Source organism: Cimex lectularius, unplaced genomic scaffold, assembly GCF_000648675.2.
Source record: "Cimex lectularius strain Harlan isolate CLEC.00 unplaced genomic scaffold, Clec_2.1 scaffold10, whole genome shotgun sequence".
Lineage (NCBI taxonomy): Eukaryota > Metazoa > Arthropoda > Insecta > Hemiptera > Cimicidae > Cimex > Cimex lectularius.
The window spans coordinates 2,387,371-2,407,042 of NW_019392665.1; the positions used below are offsets into that span (position 1 = coordinate 2,387,371).

The 19,672-nt window shown below is 32.6% G+C and overlaps 2 protein-coding genes across 6 annotated transcripts; one reads left to right on the forward strand and one right to left on the reverse strand.

Moving 5' to 3' along the window:
- Positions 1 to 1,042: 1,042 nt before the first annotated feature.
- LOC106667418 (protein decapping 5-like) lies at positions 1,043 to 8,333 on the reverse strand. 5 transcript variants are annotated; one of them, XM_014395362.2, is made up of 8 exons: positions 8,015 to 8,333; positions 3,989 to 4,140; positions 3,718 to 3,898; positions 2,575 to 2,701; positions 2,146 to 2,519; positions 1,908 to 2,088; positions 1,607 to 1,829; positions 1,043 to 1,541 (listed from the first exon to the last, which is right to left on the reverse strand). In XM_014395362.2, the coding sequence occupies exons 1-8, from the start codon at positions 8,136 to 8,138 to the stop codon at positions 1,527 to 1,529; spliced, it is 1,377 nt and encodes a 458-aa protein (XP_014250848.1). In that variant the 5' UTR covers positions 8,139 to 8,333; the 3' UTR covers positions 1,043 to 1,526. The 5 variants fall into 5 exon arrangements, with proteins under 5 accessions (XP_014250848.1, XP_014250847.1, XP_014250846.1 ...); XM_014395361.2 differs by having other exon boundaries at positions 2,575 to 2,713; XM_014395360.2 differs by having other exon boundaries at positions 3,691 to 3,898.
- A 3,079-nt stretch (positions 8,334 to 11,412) lies between these two features.
- Positions 11,413 to 18,783, forward strand: LOC106667434 (cytochrome c1, heme protein, mitochondrial). Its single transcript, XM_014395388.2, has 7 exons — positions 11,413 to 11,525; positions 11,744 to 11,794; positions 11,941 to 12,089; positions 12,151 to 12,283; positions 17,888 to 18,181; positions 18,247 to 18,366; positions 18,429 to 18,783. Exons 1-7 carry the CDS (start codon positions 11,451 to 11,453, stop codon positions 18,534 to 18,536), a joined length of 930 nt encoding a protein of 309 aa, XP_014250874.1. The 5' UTR covers positions 11,413 to 11,450; the 3' UTR covers positions 18,537 to 18,783.
- The last annotated feature ends 889 nt before the right edge of the window (positions 18,784 to 19,672 follow it).

A 19,672-nucleotide genomic window follows, 5' to 3' on the forward strand; every position in this document is an offset into this window, starting at 1 on the left:
GAGAAAATCATTTTTCTTTTAACTTCTCTGAGGGTCGATTATGGACATCATAAAGGCTGCATTTTATTAATTACAAAAAATAAAAATTACACAATAACACCATGGCCTCGATTCTTTCTTGATGGATCCGAAATGGGATTTTATTTGTTATATTAAAATATGCACTTTTTTTTTGCTAAACAGTTTTGTTTATTATTAATTTCCTTTTGGTAGTAAACAATTTTGCATTCCAAAACATAGTTTGGAAGACTTGAGATCTATTAAATAAAAATCTTGCTTTTTTTCTTATTTTTTGGTCTATTTTTTTTTACAAAAATTATAATGAATAAATGAGGATAAGGATTGTTCACATTATTATAAAATTGATAAAAAATAAAACCTTGTTTTTTTCTTTTTTTATCTATATAATATATTACATTAATTTCTTTTAAAATAAATTCTATCTCTGTTCCATTTTTTAATGCATTTTTTTCTTCCTCTGACTGCAAATTGCATATTTTTGGTCAGTATAAATGCTTAAAATAATATATAATCCTGTTTTTTCTTCTCTTAAATGAATAAAATAAGTAGGAAAAAAATTAAGCAAAAGTTTTTATATTAACTGGAGATAAAAATTAAGATTATACATCTAAAGTGTTTATACAATGCTTTTTTCCCTTTTATATTCATCAATACGATTAAAAAAAAAATCTCTTATTAAATTTAAAAAAAGAAAAAGAAAAGAGGGTGCTAACATTACATTCATTTTATACATACATAGGGGGGAAAAAGAGGTGAGATTCGTTAAAAAATTAAACTTTTAAAAAAGGGGGAAAAGAAAAAGACATTTTAAAGCTAAAAAAAGGATCATGTTAATATCTTAAAATCACAAATGATGGGAACAATATAATTAAAAAAACCATGGTTCTTTTTAAAAATATGTTTTTTGGTATCTAGTAAAAACATTAAATAGAAATTACAAAATAAAATCACCTCTTTCTTTAATTGTATTGGCATTTGATTAGAAATGAAATAAGGTTTTTTTTTGTTCTGCAATAAAGACATTTCACATGATTAAAAAAATAAAATAAAACAAACAACATGCGCATTCTTCAAAAACATGTCTTTCAGGACTTTTAATAAATTTTCCAACAACTTCCTCTAAAAGGATACAAACCACACAATACCAATGTATTATCCCTTCAAGGTTAATACGCCCATACAAAATTACCAATCTTAAATATTTAAATTAAAAGCCCGAGTACGCAGTCCCCCTTACAAACTTCCATAGAAAAAAAAAAGTTTTTGTGCAATTTAAAAAATATTAAAAGAAAAATAAATAAAGAAAAAACAAAAACAGAAATACAGTAAAACCCATCCTATTCTTTATTACAAGACTTTTTCTTCTTCGGAATCTTCAATTTTTCTATTTATACCATCAATTCGTTCTCTCTTTTGTTCAGATACTTCAAATTAAAATCCTCGCTCAATAGTTTTTTTTTCCTCGTTTATCCAATTATTCAATAGTTTAGGTCCAATAATTCTTTTTAAGCATTTGCAGCCTGTAAAAAAAAAACACCACAATTTTACATTGTATATTACTGTATAATTGATGGTGAAAATGTACCTGAGGCTGTTGCTGTGGTCTTGGCGTCGGCTTTGTTTGTCTGAAGGGCCTAAAGTTACCTCGTCCTCCATAGCCGTAACCACCACGTCCTCCACCTTGGTAGTAGTAGCCTCCGCGTTGGCCTCCTCGGTACATGCCGTTACCACCCCTACGGGCAGAAAGGAAACCGAACGTTTCTGTGTTTAACTTTCTCTCCTTCCTCCAGTCGATCCTCTGGATACTCCTTTGAAAGATATATTTGGTATTCACAGGCTCGGCTTAAGGTTCGGAATTTTTGTATTGTTTCAAATTTATAAATTACCCTTTACTCCGTTCGACGGCCTCACAGCTGATGTTATCAAAAAAGGACTTTGTCTTGTTGTAAAAGAAAACATCCTCTTGGAGAGCCTCGACGTCATTCCCTATTACTGTCTCATTGCCTGAATCATCTTTCTTATCATCACCGTTCAACACTGGGGCTGCTGGTGCGGCATTTTGAGTTTCTGAAAGTTAAAAAAAAATTATCATCTTTCCCAAGTTTTTGTCAGTGATGAATTTACCGATTTTCATAGATGAAAGTTTGCTTCTTATCTCCTCAAACTCATTGTTGGCCTTATCAAAATCGTAATCAGATTCAAATTTCAGTGGCTGTTGCTGTTTTCGAGATGCACCCGGTGCTCTAGGGAAATTCTGCTGTTGCCTTTGCTGTGTCCTCTGCCCCTTGTTAATACGGTTCATCTGCCCTAGGCCTTGCTGTTGATTGTTTTTGGACTGTTGCTGTTGTCCCCAGGATTTAGGCCCGTTCGAATCCCTGTTCTGGTGATTTTGATGGCTCTGCTGGTTATAATTATTCCTGTTTCTGTTCTGGTTGTAATTGTCGTTTCTCATGTTGAATGTGCGGGTGATCTGCTTATCCATTCGGTTTCCCATCTCTCTGAAACAAATCGAAAATAAATTCCGATTCCAAGCATCCGAACGTACCTCCTTACCGCTGGTTTCGATTGCGGACTTCTTGATGAGGCGGGCTCGACTTCCTGTTGGCTTGGGTGGCCTGATCCATCGAAGGGGAAGGCTTGTGCAACCCGGGGGTGCTGCTCCTCGACCCAGACAGGAAATCTAGAACATATCCTTCCAATATCATTTACAAGGCCTGTTCGAACTAACTGAGAAACACAGTTTGATTTTATTTATAAATGCAAATTCAACATCTATAAAATACATTTGTCTCGAGTTTGTTATTTACTTACAACCTGTACATGATGTACATTAAGTGGATTAAATAAAAAATGAAAATATTAATGGGAAATACAATTAATCATTCAAAAGCTTAAAATACTTTTAAACCCGCCAATTTTAATGATAAAAAGCTATTTTTTTTTTTTCTTTTTGTTGTATTTCAACTTATGCGGTTTAGGTGTTATTTAAGCTTGTCCAACTATATCATTTTTTCTTTAGATTCATTTTGAGGCACTTGAATCTCCTCCTCGGTACATTTTCAATCAGCCTAATCTAAATAAAAAAAGTATATACAGTGATACCTTGAGATACAATTGCCCCCAACATGCAAGCCCTCAGCATGTCGAAATTTTGTCTCGAAATAAGCCTGGATTTGAGATACGAGCTTCCGATGATGTCACAACCAACAAGCAGCTCAGATTTCCGCGTACTTGTTCATGCTTACCAAGCTATTTGGCACTCGTATCTCAAGATACCACTGAACGTTGGAAAAGGTTGAAATACACACCCCCTAAACCTGTAGTTAATTTTCCAAACACTGTTATGCCAGTTTATTAAAATTAAATTAATTAACTACAGGTTTATTATTTAATTTTATTGTTAGTATGAAACCCAATGAAAATTTCCCCTGCGAGCAAAATAATTTGTACGTAAGTCGTAAGAGTGAATTGGATGAGAAAAGTGCAATAATAAAATTAAATCAAGCCGTGCAAAATTATAAATATATATGAAAGTGCATTATTATAATTAATTAAATGGTGGAATGTGGCCTTTATGTTGATGGATGATACTTCAATAGCATGCCATTCTAAGCGTATAAGTAAAGCTACCAGGCTGCTTGCAGTTATGACACGATAAAGGTCACATACCCAGATTTCCTTGATGTAAGAACTCACTTGGCGAAGGTCTCGCAAGTGTCTGCAGTCCAGATTGCATCGGGTTGAAACCCTGATATTGACCGCTGCTCATGTTGCCTATTATCGGGTGGTAGCCTGTGTTGGTTTCCGCCTGTGATGAAGCGCTGACTGGGGCGTTTGAGAACCGGTTGCTGTTTCCCATTGCCGGTGTGGCCGACAGCTGTAACAGGGAGATTGATTCTGTTTACAAAACCGCTTTTCAATAAGGGGCTGAATCGCATCTAATTGGTACGGTTTCATAATTAATTACCTGGAGTATTGCCGGGTCGTATAAGAGCTGGGTCGGTGGGACGACGCTGATATCCTTGATATCAGAAGCTCTAAAAAGGATGTAGTCATAAATTTGATTTTGAGGCGGAACAGGATGTGTCGTCTGTCTGTCTTCTGTCCCAAATGACTTCACTGTAAACATTATTGTTATAAAAACATAAACTTGATAGAAATTTTAACAGGAAAAAAATAAAATTCAAGTATTAAAACCGATAATACGATCTGTTTGAACAATAATTTATGATGAACTACATCTTCTTATTGACAGAAATTTGTGGAAGCAGTTTTGTTTAATTACGTGGCAGATTTAAAAGACCGTGCCGAGATAAGCATTAATTTTTTATATTGGTTTGTATATACCCAGAGGCAAAATACCTTGTATTACAATAGTTACATGCTTGCGATGAAAAAGGGTGTTGAGCCATCAAATTCTGGCAAATTTACTGGGCTTAATGGGTATTGAAAATAAGTTTTTATTTTATCAACAGGTTCTCAAGCCTATGTGGACTTATGACACCTTGACCACAAAATGGAAACGTAAAAGGAACCTATTTAAGTCACCGCCATCAAAGGGGTAGGACACATCAATACAGAAGCCGAATCAAAAAGATTCTTTTAAGTTAAACGTGTCAAGCCATTTAAGAACGTAAAAAAAATTATTTTATGCATACAGTGGAAACCCGTTTATCCACACCCCTATGATCCGGACTTCCAGATTATCCAGACCCTTTTGTTAAAATATTTTTTATAAATTATTTGGAGATCGTGAGATGCGGTCTGGTATAATAGTGTAAGTGGTATAGACTCACAATCTCCAAATAATCATTAATTAACGGTCACTAAACACCACATTTTTTATCATTTTCATAATTCTCAATGTATATAAATTATTTTTTTTTTAATTCATAAAGGCCAAATCGCCCTTCCACTAGTCACACGATCGAAGAGGCAGGAGAGGCACGTTTTTGTAAAAAAAAAATAAAAAAAAATAAAAGGTGTATAACATTTTAAAAGACTAGAAATTGTTGTCGTGTTGTTTGTATGTTGGCTTTCATTGAATTTTTTTTTATTACATACATTTTTATTAGGTTTTTACGTATAAATTTTTCAAGAAATGCGTGTCTGGACTTAAATAAAAATAAAACTGATAAAAATTATCTATTACTTTCAATGTACTTGATATACGGATAAAAGGTTCATGTTCATATGTTTTTTCCATTTTTATGATACGTTACTAATAAAATTACAAATTTTCGGACTTTCGATCATCTGGACAAGTCCTGGTCTTTTCAAGTGTATATGACTTCTAAGATACTTCCTTTCAAGATTTCTAGTGTATATGTTTTATTATCTATGATAGTTATTAGAAAATGATTACTTATTGGCTACGTTAATAGCTAGATTTTGTAATATTAATAAAATCTCTATTGTCAACAATGAGCAAGGGAAAAAACACTTCTAAAATATATCATAGAGATCCAGAGTAAGCAAATTATTGGCAAAAGAACCTCTAATTTCCTGTTATAAACAAAGAAAAAAAATGCAAACACAAATATAGTCTTGTAGTATTCCATTTAGCTTTCATTTTGCACAGTATTATCCACATTATTATGAGATGCGATCTGGTGTGATGTAGGTTTAGAAAAACATTTTCTTTATCATGCCGTTTTGATCTTTATTGAGATCATCTTCACAGCCTGGGATTAATAAAAATTGTTTAAATTATACAAAACATGTAATAATTTATACAATGATATACACAATATAGAAATTTTAAGTTTAATCTAAGTATTTGTGCTCGCTCGCTCAAAGTGTATGTTTTCTGTATACACATTTTGACCGAGTACAAATATTTAGATTAAACCTAAAATTTCTGTATTGTATACATCATTGTATAAATTCAATTCGCTCTGAATGAGGTGATTAAAGCTTGTGAATAGTACAACTCGACCAAGTTGATAACGCTGTGAATTGTTCAAACGACTCGCACACTGCAAAAGTCTTAACACCAATTATTGTCTACTATTCATCAAATAACTGTTGAAAAACCAAACAATTTTCATCAGTTTCAATCATTTTGTTTAAATAAACAAGTCTCAGCTTGTGAAATCTTGCATAAACAAATTTCAAAGTCCACTTTTTTGCTTCTTCAAATGATGTTATACATTTAATGCTGGATTTTTTTTTAACCCAACTTATATTTCCAAATAATGTTAAAACTTGAATCACTTATTGAGCCTATGATCAACCAATTTTTTGAAAATTTCAGGGCTAATTTTTTTTATGTTTATAACAGAACTGTACATAATGTAAATGATTGTTTTTTTTAAGAGACTGGTTGTTTAATAATTTGTTGAATTTGCGAGGAGTGGCAAGAATGAAAAAAACACTTTTTCCCTTTTTTAACTATGTTTTGACCTTTATTTGGTTCATCTTCGGGAGAATAAAGTGTGGTGTTATTCTAGTGGTGTCCATATTGGTGTTGAGTGAAATTGGGAGAAAAAGAAGACCACAACAATTTCACAATATCCAAAAAATTAGTAAATGATTACAATTAAAAAGATCAGTTACTTGAGATAGTCCGACACGTATTGTGTTCCCAATTAATTAAAATGTAATAAAATGTGTAAGGTAAAAAGAAAAAGAAAAAATGCTTGCACGAGTATGGCAGAATTTCAAAACATTTTTTTAAAATTTACCTTCTAGTATGGACTAAATAAAAAACAACCTGCAACATAAAGTTTAACAAGAAGTAAAAGAAAATGAAAAACATAACTAATCTTAAAAATAAATAAAAAAATTAAATAAAATTTCTTTAAAATGGGTTGCATTCTTGATTGATCCTGTTGGAATTAAGTTTTAGTTAAAAGTCAACTTCGTAAGTCGAATGAATGCTAAACTTTTCAATAAAACAAGCGTCTGCTCCTGCGACTATATCCAGTTTTTCAAAGATATTTTATTTCAAAAGCTTGTAATTAAAAAAGAAAAAAAAATTAAATGTATTCAATAGCTAATTTTATACAAAGATTTTCATGTTTCCCCCTGTATTCCATATCTTGGGCCAATTGCAATTCAACACGATTCCTGCCTGAACAATCATGAACGATATATAAATGGTATCTTCAAAAAAAAAGCCAGCCCCTGGTAGAACATTTTTCATTAAAAAATACTGAGAAAAATAAGTACAAAGCAGGATAAATAATCAAAAGTTGAAAGCAGGAAACCAATTTTTGATTTTTTTTTAAATGATAGTATTTCCATTTGCTAATTCATATCCAAAAATCAGATACTGAAAAAGCAAATAAAAGTTCAAAGCTTTATTTTTTGTAAAATTATTATGTAATTAAACTGTAAAAGAAGATTCAAACGCAGAATGCAGGAAAAATTTTAAAATATGACCATATTTTTTTTTATAGTAGTATTAACTTCGTACACGTACCTAGAAATCAGGTACTATAGTGCAAATAATAGTTTTAAGTTTTGTTTTTTGCTAAATTGTTGTGTAATAAGTGAAATTTTAAAATTTAAAGAAAAAAAATCCGGCTTGGGTGCAACTTCCCAATTGGTCGGGTGCATGTCGCAGCATGCATGCTATCATGTCTGGACAGATCAGGACTAAAGTCTGAAAAGGGTAAAAAATCAACATTTTTCGGCCGTGGAAATTGGAAAAATCGCGTTTTTCCCTTATTTACAAGGAATATTTCGTTTTCAAATCTTGAATAAAATGTCCGTTCGTAGGTACGGCGTAGTACGTTAAAACGAGCTTTAAAGCTGTTTCCACGTACTTCGCCGTGAAAAAGACGGCCGTACGACTTTTTTCGACTTTGTCAAATAAAGAGGAGGGGGTTGAAAAAGTAATAAAAACGCTAGGAAACGAGTTGGAAACAGGGTTTGACCCGTACGAAGTCGGCCGCTCCACCCCTCCCCACCGAAGTCATTTCCAAGGAGGCGAGAAAGCTTCGCCTCGATTTTAATTAGTATAAACGTATTTTGAAATGGTGCTCACCGTTGGCGAGGGCGATCGTGCATTCTTGAGGGTCGACGGTAAACAGTTTCCCTTCGTATCTGATATCCGCCTTTGAAATCAGGCTTATTTTGCTGCCCAGCTCGGGCATATCGCTCGAAGACATGGCTCGCTCGGTTTGCGGTCCGACGGTAAGAAAAAGCTTCGGCTGGTTGATGATGAGCGGCTCCTGGTCAGTTGGAAACGGCCCTTTCTATCAAATCCACATCATCAGGACAAGACTCGCTCGGATGAAAAATGGCGACTGGTTGCGAGCTTCGGCGATCCGCTGTAGAAGTTACCCCTACGCGGGGTCAGATTTACCCCCACTCCAAACCTTACGAAAATATTCTGGGAAAACTGCACAATACACTAGCTTTTTTCCTCTACTTAAAAATAAAAAGCCACGGATATCAAAGGAAAAAATACACAATATAAAAAGAAAAAAAGAATAATAAAAAACTCCTTTAATTTCTACGCCTTGGGTCCTTTGTTTACACCATAAACTTGACTGTTCCTTAAGGCTCGGACCTCAAGGATAGAAAATTTCTTTATTTCACTCCAACAATCTAATTAAAACTTTTTCACGATAGAGAAAAAACTGATTTATTGGCTAAAATTAAGTTTTTTTGTTCCTAATATAATACTAGTTTGTGCTGCTGTCAGTAGAACATGCTGAAACCAACAAGTAAGTGTTGCCCTCTTCAAACTATACACTATATTTTCAAAAAATTACTTACAATGCAATGACTAAAATACTACCCTTATAATATACTATTATAATATATTATTATAATTAAAAACTTTCCAAATACTGTCTCAGTGTATTTATTCATTTATTAAATGGGCAGCTACACCCCCTTTTTTAAATGTACAAAAAGTAAAAAAACAACAACAATATAATCTAATGCTTACAATAAAATAATGCAATAGAAAATATAAATGGATAGAAAAGTAGATTTATAAAATCTAGATGAAATAAAGATTAAAATAATAACATAAAAATAAATTATAATTTACTTCAAATATAACAATATGAGAAATTAACAATCAAATTATTTTGATAAAAGTAACATCATAACAATATGTGTATAAAATAATGTAATATAAAATTAAATAAATTTAGAAGAAATAAAGATTAAAGTAAAAATGACTTTTAATATCATTAAAATTTAATATAAGAAATTAATAATCAAATTTTTTTGATAAAAGTAACAATCATAACAATAATAATATCAAATAATATAATATAAAATGAAATAAATATAGAAGAAATAAAGATGAAAGTGAAAATGTATTATAATATAATAATANAAATTATATTGACAAAATAATAAATAAATAAAATATAATATAAAATATAAAATGAAATAAATACAGAAGAAATAAAGATTGAAATATAACATAAAAATAAATTATATTATAATTAAAATATAATATGAGAAATTAACATCAAATTATTTTGATAAAAGTATAAATTATAATATAATTAAAATATAACAATATGAGAAATTAACAATCAAATTATTTTGATAATGGTATGTATATAGGATTGTATGTATTCAAGAATGAGTGTGAATGTGAATGGGTTTGGAACTGTGTGTTTTGGGTGCTGATTTCACTTAGCTTTGACAGCATCTGGAGTCCAACTACAGTAGCTGGACACATAAGACCGAGGTCCATCCTCACCCGGTTAGGGATAGGCCATGTGAGATTGACACGTGGACACTTGCTTTTGGGCCAAAGTCTGCGTTTGCGTCTGTTTTGCAGAGAAAGGTTGCTCGGTGTGTCCTACCTAATCGAGGGGTTCCTTGGCTCCATATAGAGAGCCAACTGATGAGAATTGTGCTTGATTGAGTATCTGGGTCCCCTGTTGGTGGAGGTTGATTTTCAGAGAAAACAGGACTATTTTACTGAATATAATACGAAACTTTGCCAGGCCGCAGGTTGGGTAGAACAAGTTTCCGAGACTTGTGACAGACTCGTTCTGATATACATGCATTTCGGAACTGCACAATGTGACGAACATGTTGACGGTGCTGGAATCCATCAGAGATGCAATCTTTAAAATTTTTTTTTACATAATCCGAAGCTAGTACCAGTACAATCTGCTGCCATGTAAACTATTGCTTGGATGACAAGTATACGCACAAAAGAATAAAGAAAACTTTCCTATAATTTGGCCATGATAGCTAGGGGTTTTTAATATAATATTTTTCTCCTCAATAGAAAATAATATAAATAGCAAAAATTTCGTTATGTCCTAACCAGCTGGAGGTAAATGTTGGTAGACAGAAACTCCACTAAACCATTCTGTATAATGTGTAATGTACATAAGGCATGTATAATGTATATATTGTTTATATAATGTATAAATAAAATATCTGTTCTGTTCAATTTTTGAAGTGCCTGTGGGGTAGAGTCCAGCAACACCAGAACATATGCAAATGCTAATTTTTTTTCTTTTTGTGATTGAATCAACTATTAGGTCATCTATTTCAAAATAATTAAACAATTCGCCACAAGTCATTTATTAACAGAAATTTTTTTATTTAACAGAAGAGGGCTTAAAAGACAACCTTGTTTAACACCTTGTTTTAGTTAAACTCTCTACTTCTACCCTACTTAGACCAAACTGATTATACTGTTCTATCCTTTAGGGCTTTTATAGCTTATATGACTTTGCTCTTGATTTGGCAAATTTAAAACTTTTAAAAAAAACAGGGCATCTCTAACCTCAGTGTCAAAAGGCAGATGAAAGTCGACAGAAAAAAACCTTGTTTTTTTTTTTTAACAGTTTGTACTTTACATTATTCTGCTTAGGATTGATAAGTAAAATATAACACAATGACAATAAAGAAGAAAAAAATAAGTGTGATACATTTCAAGAAGATCAAGGAAAATGGTAATTAAAGTTGGAGTTTTTATCAACCTGACAGTAATGACATTAGAATTTCTTGAGGTATCTTCATAAGGACTTTGTGATGAAGTAGACCTTTCCAGATCACTAAACTTTCGGCCATCCTCAGGGTTTATGAAGATACCTCAAAAAGTTGTGCATTTTCAATATTGAATCAAGTAACTTTTATATTTTTAAAAAAGATTGTATCTTTTTTTATAAAGGCAGGGGGAGTAAAAGAAAACTTTTATTTAGGAAATTAAAGGTTAGTTGAAAGGAGACGGAATCAAAAACCGAACCTCTTTTGGCAGTAAGGCGGCAAATTTGCCCTACTTTTTTTCTTGTATGTCAATAATAAAATCCCTTCACAACAATAGTCGACTGTTGAAAACTAAATTTTTTAAAATTGCGATTGAACGATTGTCAGCAAGGAATTTTATTCTGTGTTCGACGGATTCTAAGTCCAGTTGGGAATTTCACGTCTCTTCGATCCGGTCTGAGGTTATTTTTCGGTTCTTTCTCGTCCGATTTAGAATCGAGATGATGGCCTCCTCTTTGGGAAGAATTTTAGGGTCTTCGTTTCTCAGGCCGAAAGCCTCGGTCGTCCGGCTCCAGGTAATTTTATTAATTTGGGTATGGGTTTAATTTTTCTACCATAAGGTCTCACCTTTAGGTCTTCAGGGTGGTTATTTTGATGATGGCCTTCCTTAGTTTCACCTTTCAGTTCTTTTGCCTATAACATTTTCATACATTTAATAGGTCCATAAATGTTCTTCATTATTCTTATGTGTCATTTATTCTTTCCAGTCTGACAATTTTTTTTTTCTTTCCAGGGCGCCAATTTATCAACTGCCAATGCCCAGTGGAGTCGAGGGAAAAGAATTGTAAGTCAATATTTTTAATCAATATCAATAATTTAATATATTATTGTTGTTTCACACAGTTAGTATTATTTTATAGTGGGCAAACAAATTTTTTAATATTTTTATTTTAAGCTTAGACATTTTGTTTGCTGTTTTGATGAATTTAGGCCGCAACTTTGGCTGGCATTACAGTCGGGGGTGGTGCCGCGTTACTCTACGCGCTTGAGAAAAGCGTCCAGGCGTCGGACCTTATCCTACACCCGCCTAAATTGCCCTGGGCCCACCGTGGCTATTTTGACGCCCTCGACCACGCCAGGTGAGTGAAGATGATAATAAATTTATTATTTTTTAAACAATCGCAACATTGATGATTTCAGTGTAAGGAGGGGCTATGAGGTGTACAAGCAAGTGTGTGCTGCGTGCCACAGCTTGAAGTACGTCTGTTACCGTAATCTTGTCGGAGTCACCCACACTGAACAAGAAGCGAAAGCCGAAGCTGAGGAACAAATGGTAAAAACAACCTTTTATTACGGATGGCTAGCGTGATATCACGCTCTTACTTCCCCCGGTGATGTAATAAGTGCATGCCATCATGCTCACCCCTACCTCTACTCTTTAGTTTCTCCTCCCAAGATTTCGACCTATTTTAAGGTCATCATCAGGGCGAAACGGCCTTAAATATATCTATAGATTGATATATTTAAGTTTTTACAGATGACCTCAAATTTCCTTAAAGACATACTCAAGCCCAACATGACTCAATACAGTCATTGGACTGAATCATCTTTAAGGAAATTCGCCTGTAAAAACTATATCAATCTGTACTTATTTAAGGTTATTTTGCCCTGATGACCTTAAAATAGTCGAATGCTTGATAGTAGCAACTAAATTTGCTTTCTCTTTCAAGACTATACCTTGGTCCAGTGTTCGTAAGTGAAAAAGTGGTCCATACTTCTAATACTGAAAACAAAAATAATAACTTAAACAGCCAAAGGCGAATCCAGGTTGGTCATCAGGGAGGGTGGTAAAAAAATTCGACTTTTTTAATGCACAGAAGACCTAAAAACATTCCAATCGAGAGAAAACTCTACACATTGATTTTTGGCTCTCCTCCTTCAAAGGGAAAAAATGGAAAAAAAACTTGATTTCAAAGTTTCGATACTTTAATTTCAAAAAGGAACATATTTTTCATATATTTCCAAAATGTTTTTCCATCATAGTCTGCAATGTAAATGTTTTTAGTCACCAACATCAATGAATATGAAAAATTAATCACCAACTTAGAAATTATCACATCACGAGAACGAATAAGAATATTCACGAGGCAGAAATCAGAAAAGCACCAGAAGGACATGTCTAATCACGAAAAAAATCATGGTCTGCAATGTAATTTTTTAGTACAAAACATAACGAACAAAAAAAACTCTCATGACAGAAAGTAGTAAAAAAAATATGGTCTGCAATGTAATTTTTTAGCACAAAACAAACGAACAAAAAAACCCTCATGATAGAAACACAAAACATAAACGAACAAAAAAACCCTCACGCCACTAAGGAGTAAAAAAATCATGGTCTGCAATGTAATTTTTTAGCACAAAATATAAACGAACAAAAAAACTCTCATGACAGAAAGGAGTAAAAAAATCATGGTCTGCAATGTAATTTTTTAGCACAAAACATAAAAGAACAAAAAAACCCTCATGACAGAAAGGAGTAAAAAAATTATGGTCTTCAATGAAATTTTTTAGCACAAAACATAAACGAACAAAAAACCCTCATGACAGAAAGGAGTAAAAAATCATGGTCTGCAATGTAATTTTTTAGCACAAAACATAAATGAACAAAACAACCCTCATGACAGAAAGGAGTAAAAAAATTCATGGTCTGCAATGTAATTTTTTAGCACAAAATATAAACAAACAAAAAAACCCTCACGGCAGAAAGGAATGAGAGGTAGATTTCTTTTGTAGAATCACTCCAGCGCACAGTGGGACGAATAGTGTGATTTTCCTGGCATGGCAGTTTTACCCTGACATTCCTCCATAAATATTTCATAGTGGAACATTTTCTCTTTGTTTTTTTTTAAATTGTAGAATCGATTAGTGAAGTCATTTTGGTGATTGGAGCAGTGCGAAAACAACTAGGCAAATAAGAACAATGATTTAAAATTTTATTATTTACAAAAAATTGAATGGTAATAAATTGATCAAATAAAAAAAAATCGATCAAAATAAACAAAGAATATATAAAATAAACTAAAGAATATATAAAAGAAAATTACAATGGTGTTGAATTAATTTAACTCCATCATATCAGTGCTGGTCTCTCCTAGCGATAGCGATTCAGGTACTTCAGCACAATCCATAAAAGTGTCATTTTTATCTTCAAGGTCATCTTGAGACAAATGATCTTGGCATCTGGGATTCAGGAAATAATTTTTTTGCCATTGAATTTTCAATGAACAGTTTGGTCTGAGGGTAGAAATCCTGGGATCGGAGCTGATCAGAAGGTTATTTAAAAAATCTTCATTTGTCAAATTTTTCGCCATTTTCCTCGATCTAAACTCTACATTGTCGAAACACTTTATTGAAAGCTTCTTGAGCCTCTTCTGAAAATTTTCCAACTGGAAGTATAAAACTCGCGATGATGTTTCCCTCCTGTATCCACATTGCACCCATCTTTATTTTAAATGTACACAAAAAACTATGTTTTTCTTCTAATAAAATAATATTATTTGGAGAAACTCATATTTGAAATATTCCTAAAAATTTCTTCCTTAAGAAGTAGATAATTTTTTGGATCTGTAGGATTTTGTAAAAAATTAAACAAATCACCGTTAGTCTCAAACATTGTCACAAAACGTTAGTACCGAGAATGCAACGGGAATGACAATAATGTTATGTTACTTAATCCCGCAATACTGGCTATCAGGTTGAAGTCATTTACACTGATTTCAGCAAAGCTTTTGATACAGTTAACCATGAACTTCTCTGTTCTACCTAGAAGCGATTGGTATTCATGGTGGCCTGCTAGAATGGTTGAGAGATTTTCTGATTAACAGAACTTAAATTGTAAAGTTAGATAATATGGAATCAGAACCTATATCTGTTACCTCTGGTGTTCCACAAGGGGGCCACATGTTGCCTTTGTTATTTAATATATTTGTTAATGATATTGTTAAGTGTTTTACAAATAGTTAGTTTAAGTTGTTCGCGGACGATCTCAAAGTATTTAAAATAATAAAATCTATTGCAGACCGTGAAATGTTACAAGACATAACTAATCTAGTCAGATGGTGTGATCTAAATTATATGACTCTAAATATTAATAAATGCAATGTTGTTCATTATCATAAGAAACATAGTCCATTACATTTTAAATATTATTTCTTTGATGTAGAACTAATAGCTTTAAACAATATCAAAGACCTAGGTGTAATTTTTGATTTCTCTCTTTCTTTTAGCATGCATATTGAATCTATTGTAAATACATGTTTGAAACTACTTGGTTTCTTGAAAAGAAGTACACAGGATTTTAATAGTATATTTTGCCTAAAAATATTGTTTTTTTCTCTGATAAGGCCAATCTTAGAGTTTAACTCAGTAGTATGGTCACTTTATTATCACACTTACTTATATAGACTTGAATCTGTTCAAAATAAATTTCTTAAATACTGTTCTTACAAACTTGGTCTAAATTCTAGTTGGTTATCGTATGAAACTCGCAGAAATGTACTGAACAATTAGTTCATTAGAAGATCGTAGATCATCAATTGATATTGTTTTTCTTGTAAAACTTTTAAGGAATATGATTAGTTGTCCTGAATTGTTGGAGAAGATATCCTTTAATGTACCAGATAAGAAGACAAGATTCACTACTCTGTTCTTTATACCATTATGTAAAACGAACTACCTAAAAAAATGCTCCCATTCCTAGAATATGTGCTAAAGTTAATAACTTAAGTAGTGATCTGGACTTATTCTGTTCATCTCTGGTCAAAAATAAAGCTACTTTCAGTATGTGTACTGTTGTAAAATTGGCTACTTGCCATTGATGTAATAAATAAATATAAAAACTAAAGAAACAACGGTGGTATTAATAGACATTGACCGCAGAAGCCACTTGTTGCAATATGTTTTGCTGACAAAATGGGACGAACAGGGATATAATTGCTTCGTATTTCTTTCATTAAATACTTAAGTTAGAAGCCTGTGGTCAGTTTTTTGGAGCAATTTGGAGCTTTTTTTTAAATGCATCCAAACATGCTCAAAGTTAGTAAATGTGTCAATCTAATACACCCAGTATTTTATTAGACGTAAGTTTTTAATTCAGTTTCAATATACCTCATTAGTATGAAAAAAAAACAAAAAAAAAACAGATAACATTATTAGAAAACCAAGAAAAAGTTAAAGTTGAAAGAAATATAATTTCACGAATGTTTAACTCTCACTTGCCGATTTCTAATACTTTTTTTTTTATATACACAACGATGCTGCTTTGTATCCAGGAAAATTGCTGCATTTTCTTATACCTAAGAGGTGTTGTAAGAGAGTGCAAATAACTAGGGGTTTCGAATAGAAAAAAATTAATTTTTGGTCCATGTCAGAGATTTTGGGCCTTTCGTCCCACTGTGCAGTGTTCTACTTTAAAAATTATAGAATAATTTGAAAACCATGGGTATATGATTATTATTTATGTTATACAAAACGTAACATCATAAACATATTGCAATAGAATAAAAAGTTTATAAATTTTGTTTCTTATTAACAGCTGGTGTTAAATTAGATTCGGGCCATTTTTTCCTCGACCACTGAAAATAATGAAAATAAAATGGTCCTACCTAATTTGAAATTTTATTCAAGCTATTTAATTAATTATTTTCTCGCATTACTTCACTATTACTTTTTTGGTAATAATGGGAGATTTGACGTGTGATGGCCATGCCATGTTAATTAATAATATATACAATTTTAAGGATTTTTGCTTTTTACCGTGATTTCTTGGTTAATTTAAAAGAAATCTTGGAATATTTGTAACAAAAAATTAAGAAACACCTTTGGTTTCATTTTATTATAAAAAAGAAATTAATTTGATAATTGAAAGAAATTAGGATTGAAAGTACTGTATTTGGGGAAAAAATCCTGGTGCGGTTGAGATGGGAAGTTGGTGTCCGAGTGGATCGAGGTCACGATAGCTCAAGTGGTAGAGCAGCAGCGTATCAAGCCGAAGATTGTGGGTTCGAATCCCGCTCGTGCCATTGACTTTTTTATTTCAACTAAAAACCTTAATTAGTCGTAATTTGAAATACTGCTTGGTTTTGAGCCAAACCGAGCTTACAAGTTACAGGAAGAATCCAGCTTAAAATCGGTATCAAAAATGTGAAAATCTAATAATGAAAGGCATAGCCTGGAGGGAGTGAAGTTAAAACAACCGAGCTGGTTGTTGTGTGGGAGAAAACACAAAAATGCCAAAAAATTTGATCGAATTTTTTACTTTCATCGCCTATATCTCTGTGACTCCGAGTCGATTTGGCTGAAAAACAATCCCAACCGTCCTTATACGATTCTTTACCACCCTGCCAAATTTCATTGCAACACGATCAAAAATGTGACTGCTAGAGAGCACTAGATTTTTGAAAGAAATCAACCTAAAATTAAACATCAACTTACAGGTTTCTTGATATCAAATCGAGTCATCGAATTATCAAACCGGGGAAAACAAAGCCAAAGACTAGTTGAAAGGAAACTGATTTAATTTAGAGAAGGTTTATCAGAAGTAACAGATCAAGGTTTTATAATTCTGAAATATAAGCCTCTTCATTTAATTAAGGCTAAACTAAGACATATTACATAACATCTTCACTTGGCTTCTATGAACTTGATTCTAAAAATGAAGAGAGTAAAGCACAATATGCTCGTAGTACCTCACTTGAGAAATGAAGAGCAATATATCAAGCTCTTAGTACCTCACTTGGGAAATGACGTGTACGATGTCGCACTCTCAGTACCTCACTTTGAAAAATGATGAGCATGATATCATGCTCTCGGATCCTCACTTTGGAAACGAATAGTGCCAAATCACGCTGAGTTTTGTCGTTTTTTTTTTTGCCTTTAGATTATTGACGGCCCAAATGAGATAGGAGAGATGTTCAAGAGACCAGGAAAGCTCTCCGATGCGATACCGAGCCCTTATCCGAATGAGGAGGCGGCGAGAGCTGCCAACAACGGTGCTTATCCACCAGATCTAACGTACATTGTACCTGCTAGGCACGGAAAGGAAGATTACTTATTTCATTTGCTCACGGGATACTGTGACCCTCCGGAAGGTATCCCATTAAGGGAAGGCCAATATTACAATCCTTACTTCCCAGGAGGTGCGATCTCCATGGCTCAAGCTCTTTATAACGAGGTAACATGTTCATTTAAAATTTTAAATAAAAAAAGTCATTGATTTCTTTTTCTCTTCTTTTACAGATTATTGAATACGGCGACGGCACCCCTGCCACGCAATCGCAACTCGCCAAAGACGTTGCAACTTTCCTTAAATGGACGTCCGAGCCTGAGCACGATGATAGGAAAAAAATGACCATAAAAGTTAGCCGATTTTAAATCGAAACTTCAAAACTTCTTGCTAATTTTTAATTTTCAATTTTCAGGTTTTAACCATCGGCGTTTTCTTCGTTCTGGTGACTATGTACTGGAAACGTAGCAAATGGTCAACTATGAAATCTAGAAAGATTTTCTTCCAAGAGCCAAAGAAGTGAAGTGTCTATTAATTCAATTTTAAAATAAAACAATTAACTAATGAAGCAGAAATACAAAACAGTCAAGCCTCGGTGTCATTCGTAGTCTTTTTAAAATTTAATTTGTTTAAAAAAAAATAAATTCTGTAATTTATCAGTTTTGTACATAATAAGCCAATTTCCACCTGTATTATTTACGTATTAATTGAAAAGAAAATCAGATTTTTTTTCCTTGTTTAAAGAAATAAAATTGTTGTTGACTATTACATTCAAACATATTTAAATTTTTATTATTATCCTTTAGGTAAAATGGTTGATTATTTACATATATTTGTTTATTTAAACTTCTGTATATTGTTTAGTGTAAATAATAGTTATCATTTTTTTTTTCATTTTAATTGGGAACCAAGAGGAATAAACACACTGTCAAAAAAAGCATAAAATATATCAAGTAGGTGCTGATTCCATATTTTCTATTTATTTGAGGGTATTGACGTAGTCATGTGCAAAAAACATCTGCACATTTAGGTTTTTTTTTTTTTTGCAAACTTGTACATTTTTGTTTATATATAAAAAAGTTAATGTTAATATGTTGTTTGTTATCATTGTTATCATCATCCATTTACCTGTGGAAATATTAACAATTTCCAACTCTTCAAAAGTTCTCGAGTCAGCGAGACAGTTTTTATGGAAATAATGTTCTATTTATTTTATTGTAAAATAGAGTATATTGATTTGTTTACATTAATATTTAATTTTGAAAGGATTTTTTCCATAACTGTAAGTGTACAAATTATTTTATTTGAAAAATTACCAGGAGAAAAAGTAACATTTCAATATTAGCTGTGGCCTCTTAAGTTTCAGAGTTGTCACCACCTGTTCTCGAGAAGAAAGATTATTGCTTGGGTGTGTTCCTAGATGTAGGACAGCTTTTGATAGGGATTGGCACCCAGGCTTTATAAACTTAAGCACTACCCACAACTTATCTCAAACTGAAATCCTACTAACAGACTGCTGCTTCAGTGAGGTGCACCAACGAGTTCTCGGAACAAAGACCTATACTATACAAGCTAGTCCCACGAGAGTGTTCTTGGTACTGCATCATCTATACTGCTGACCTACCTGTACTCCAAAACCATCATCAGAACCTACTAGGA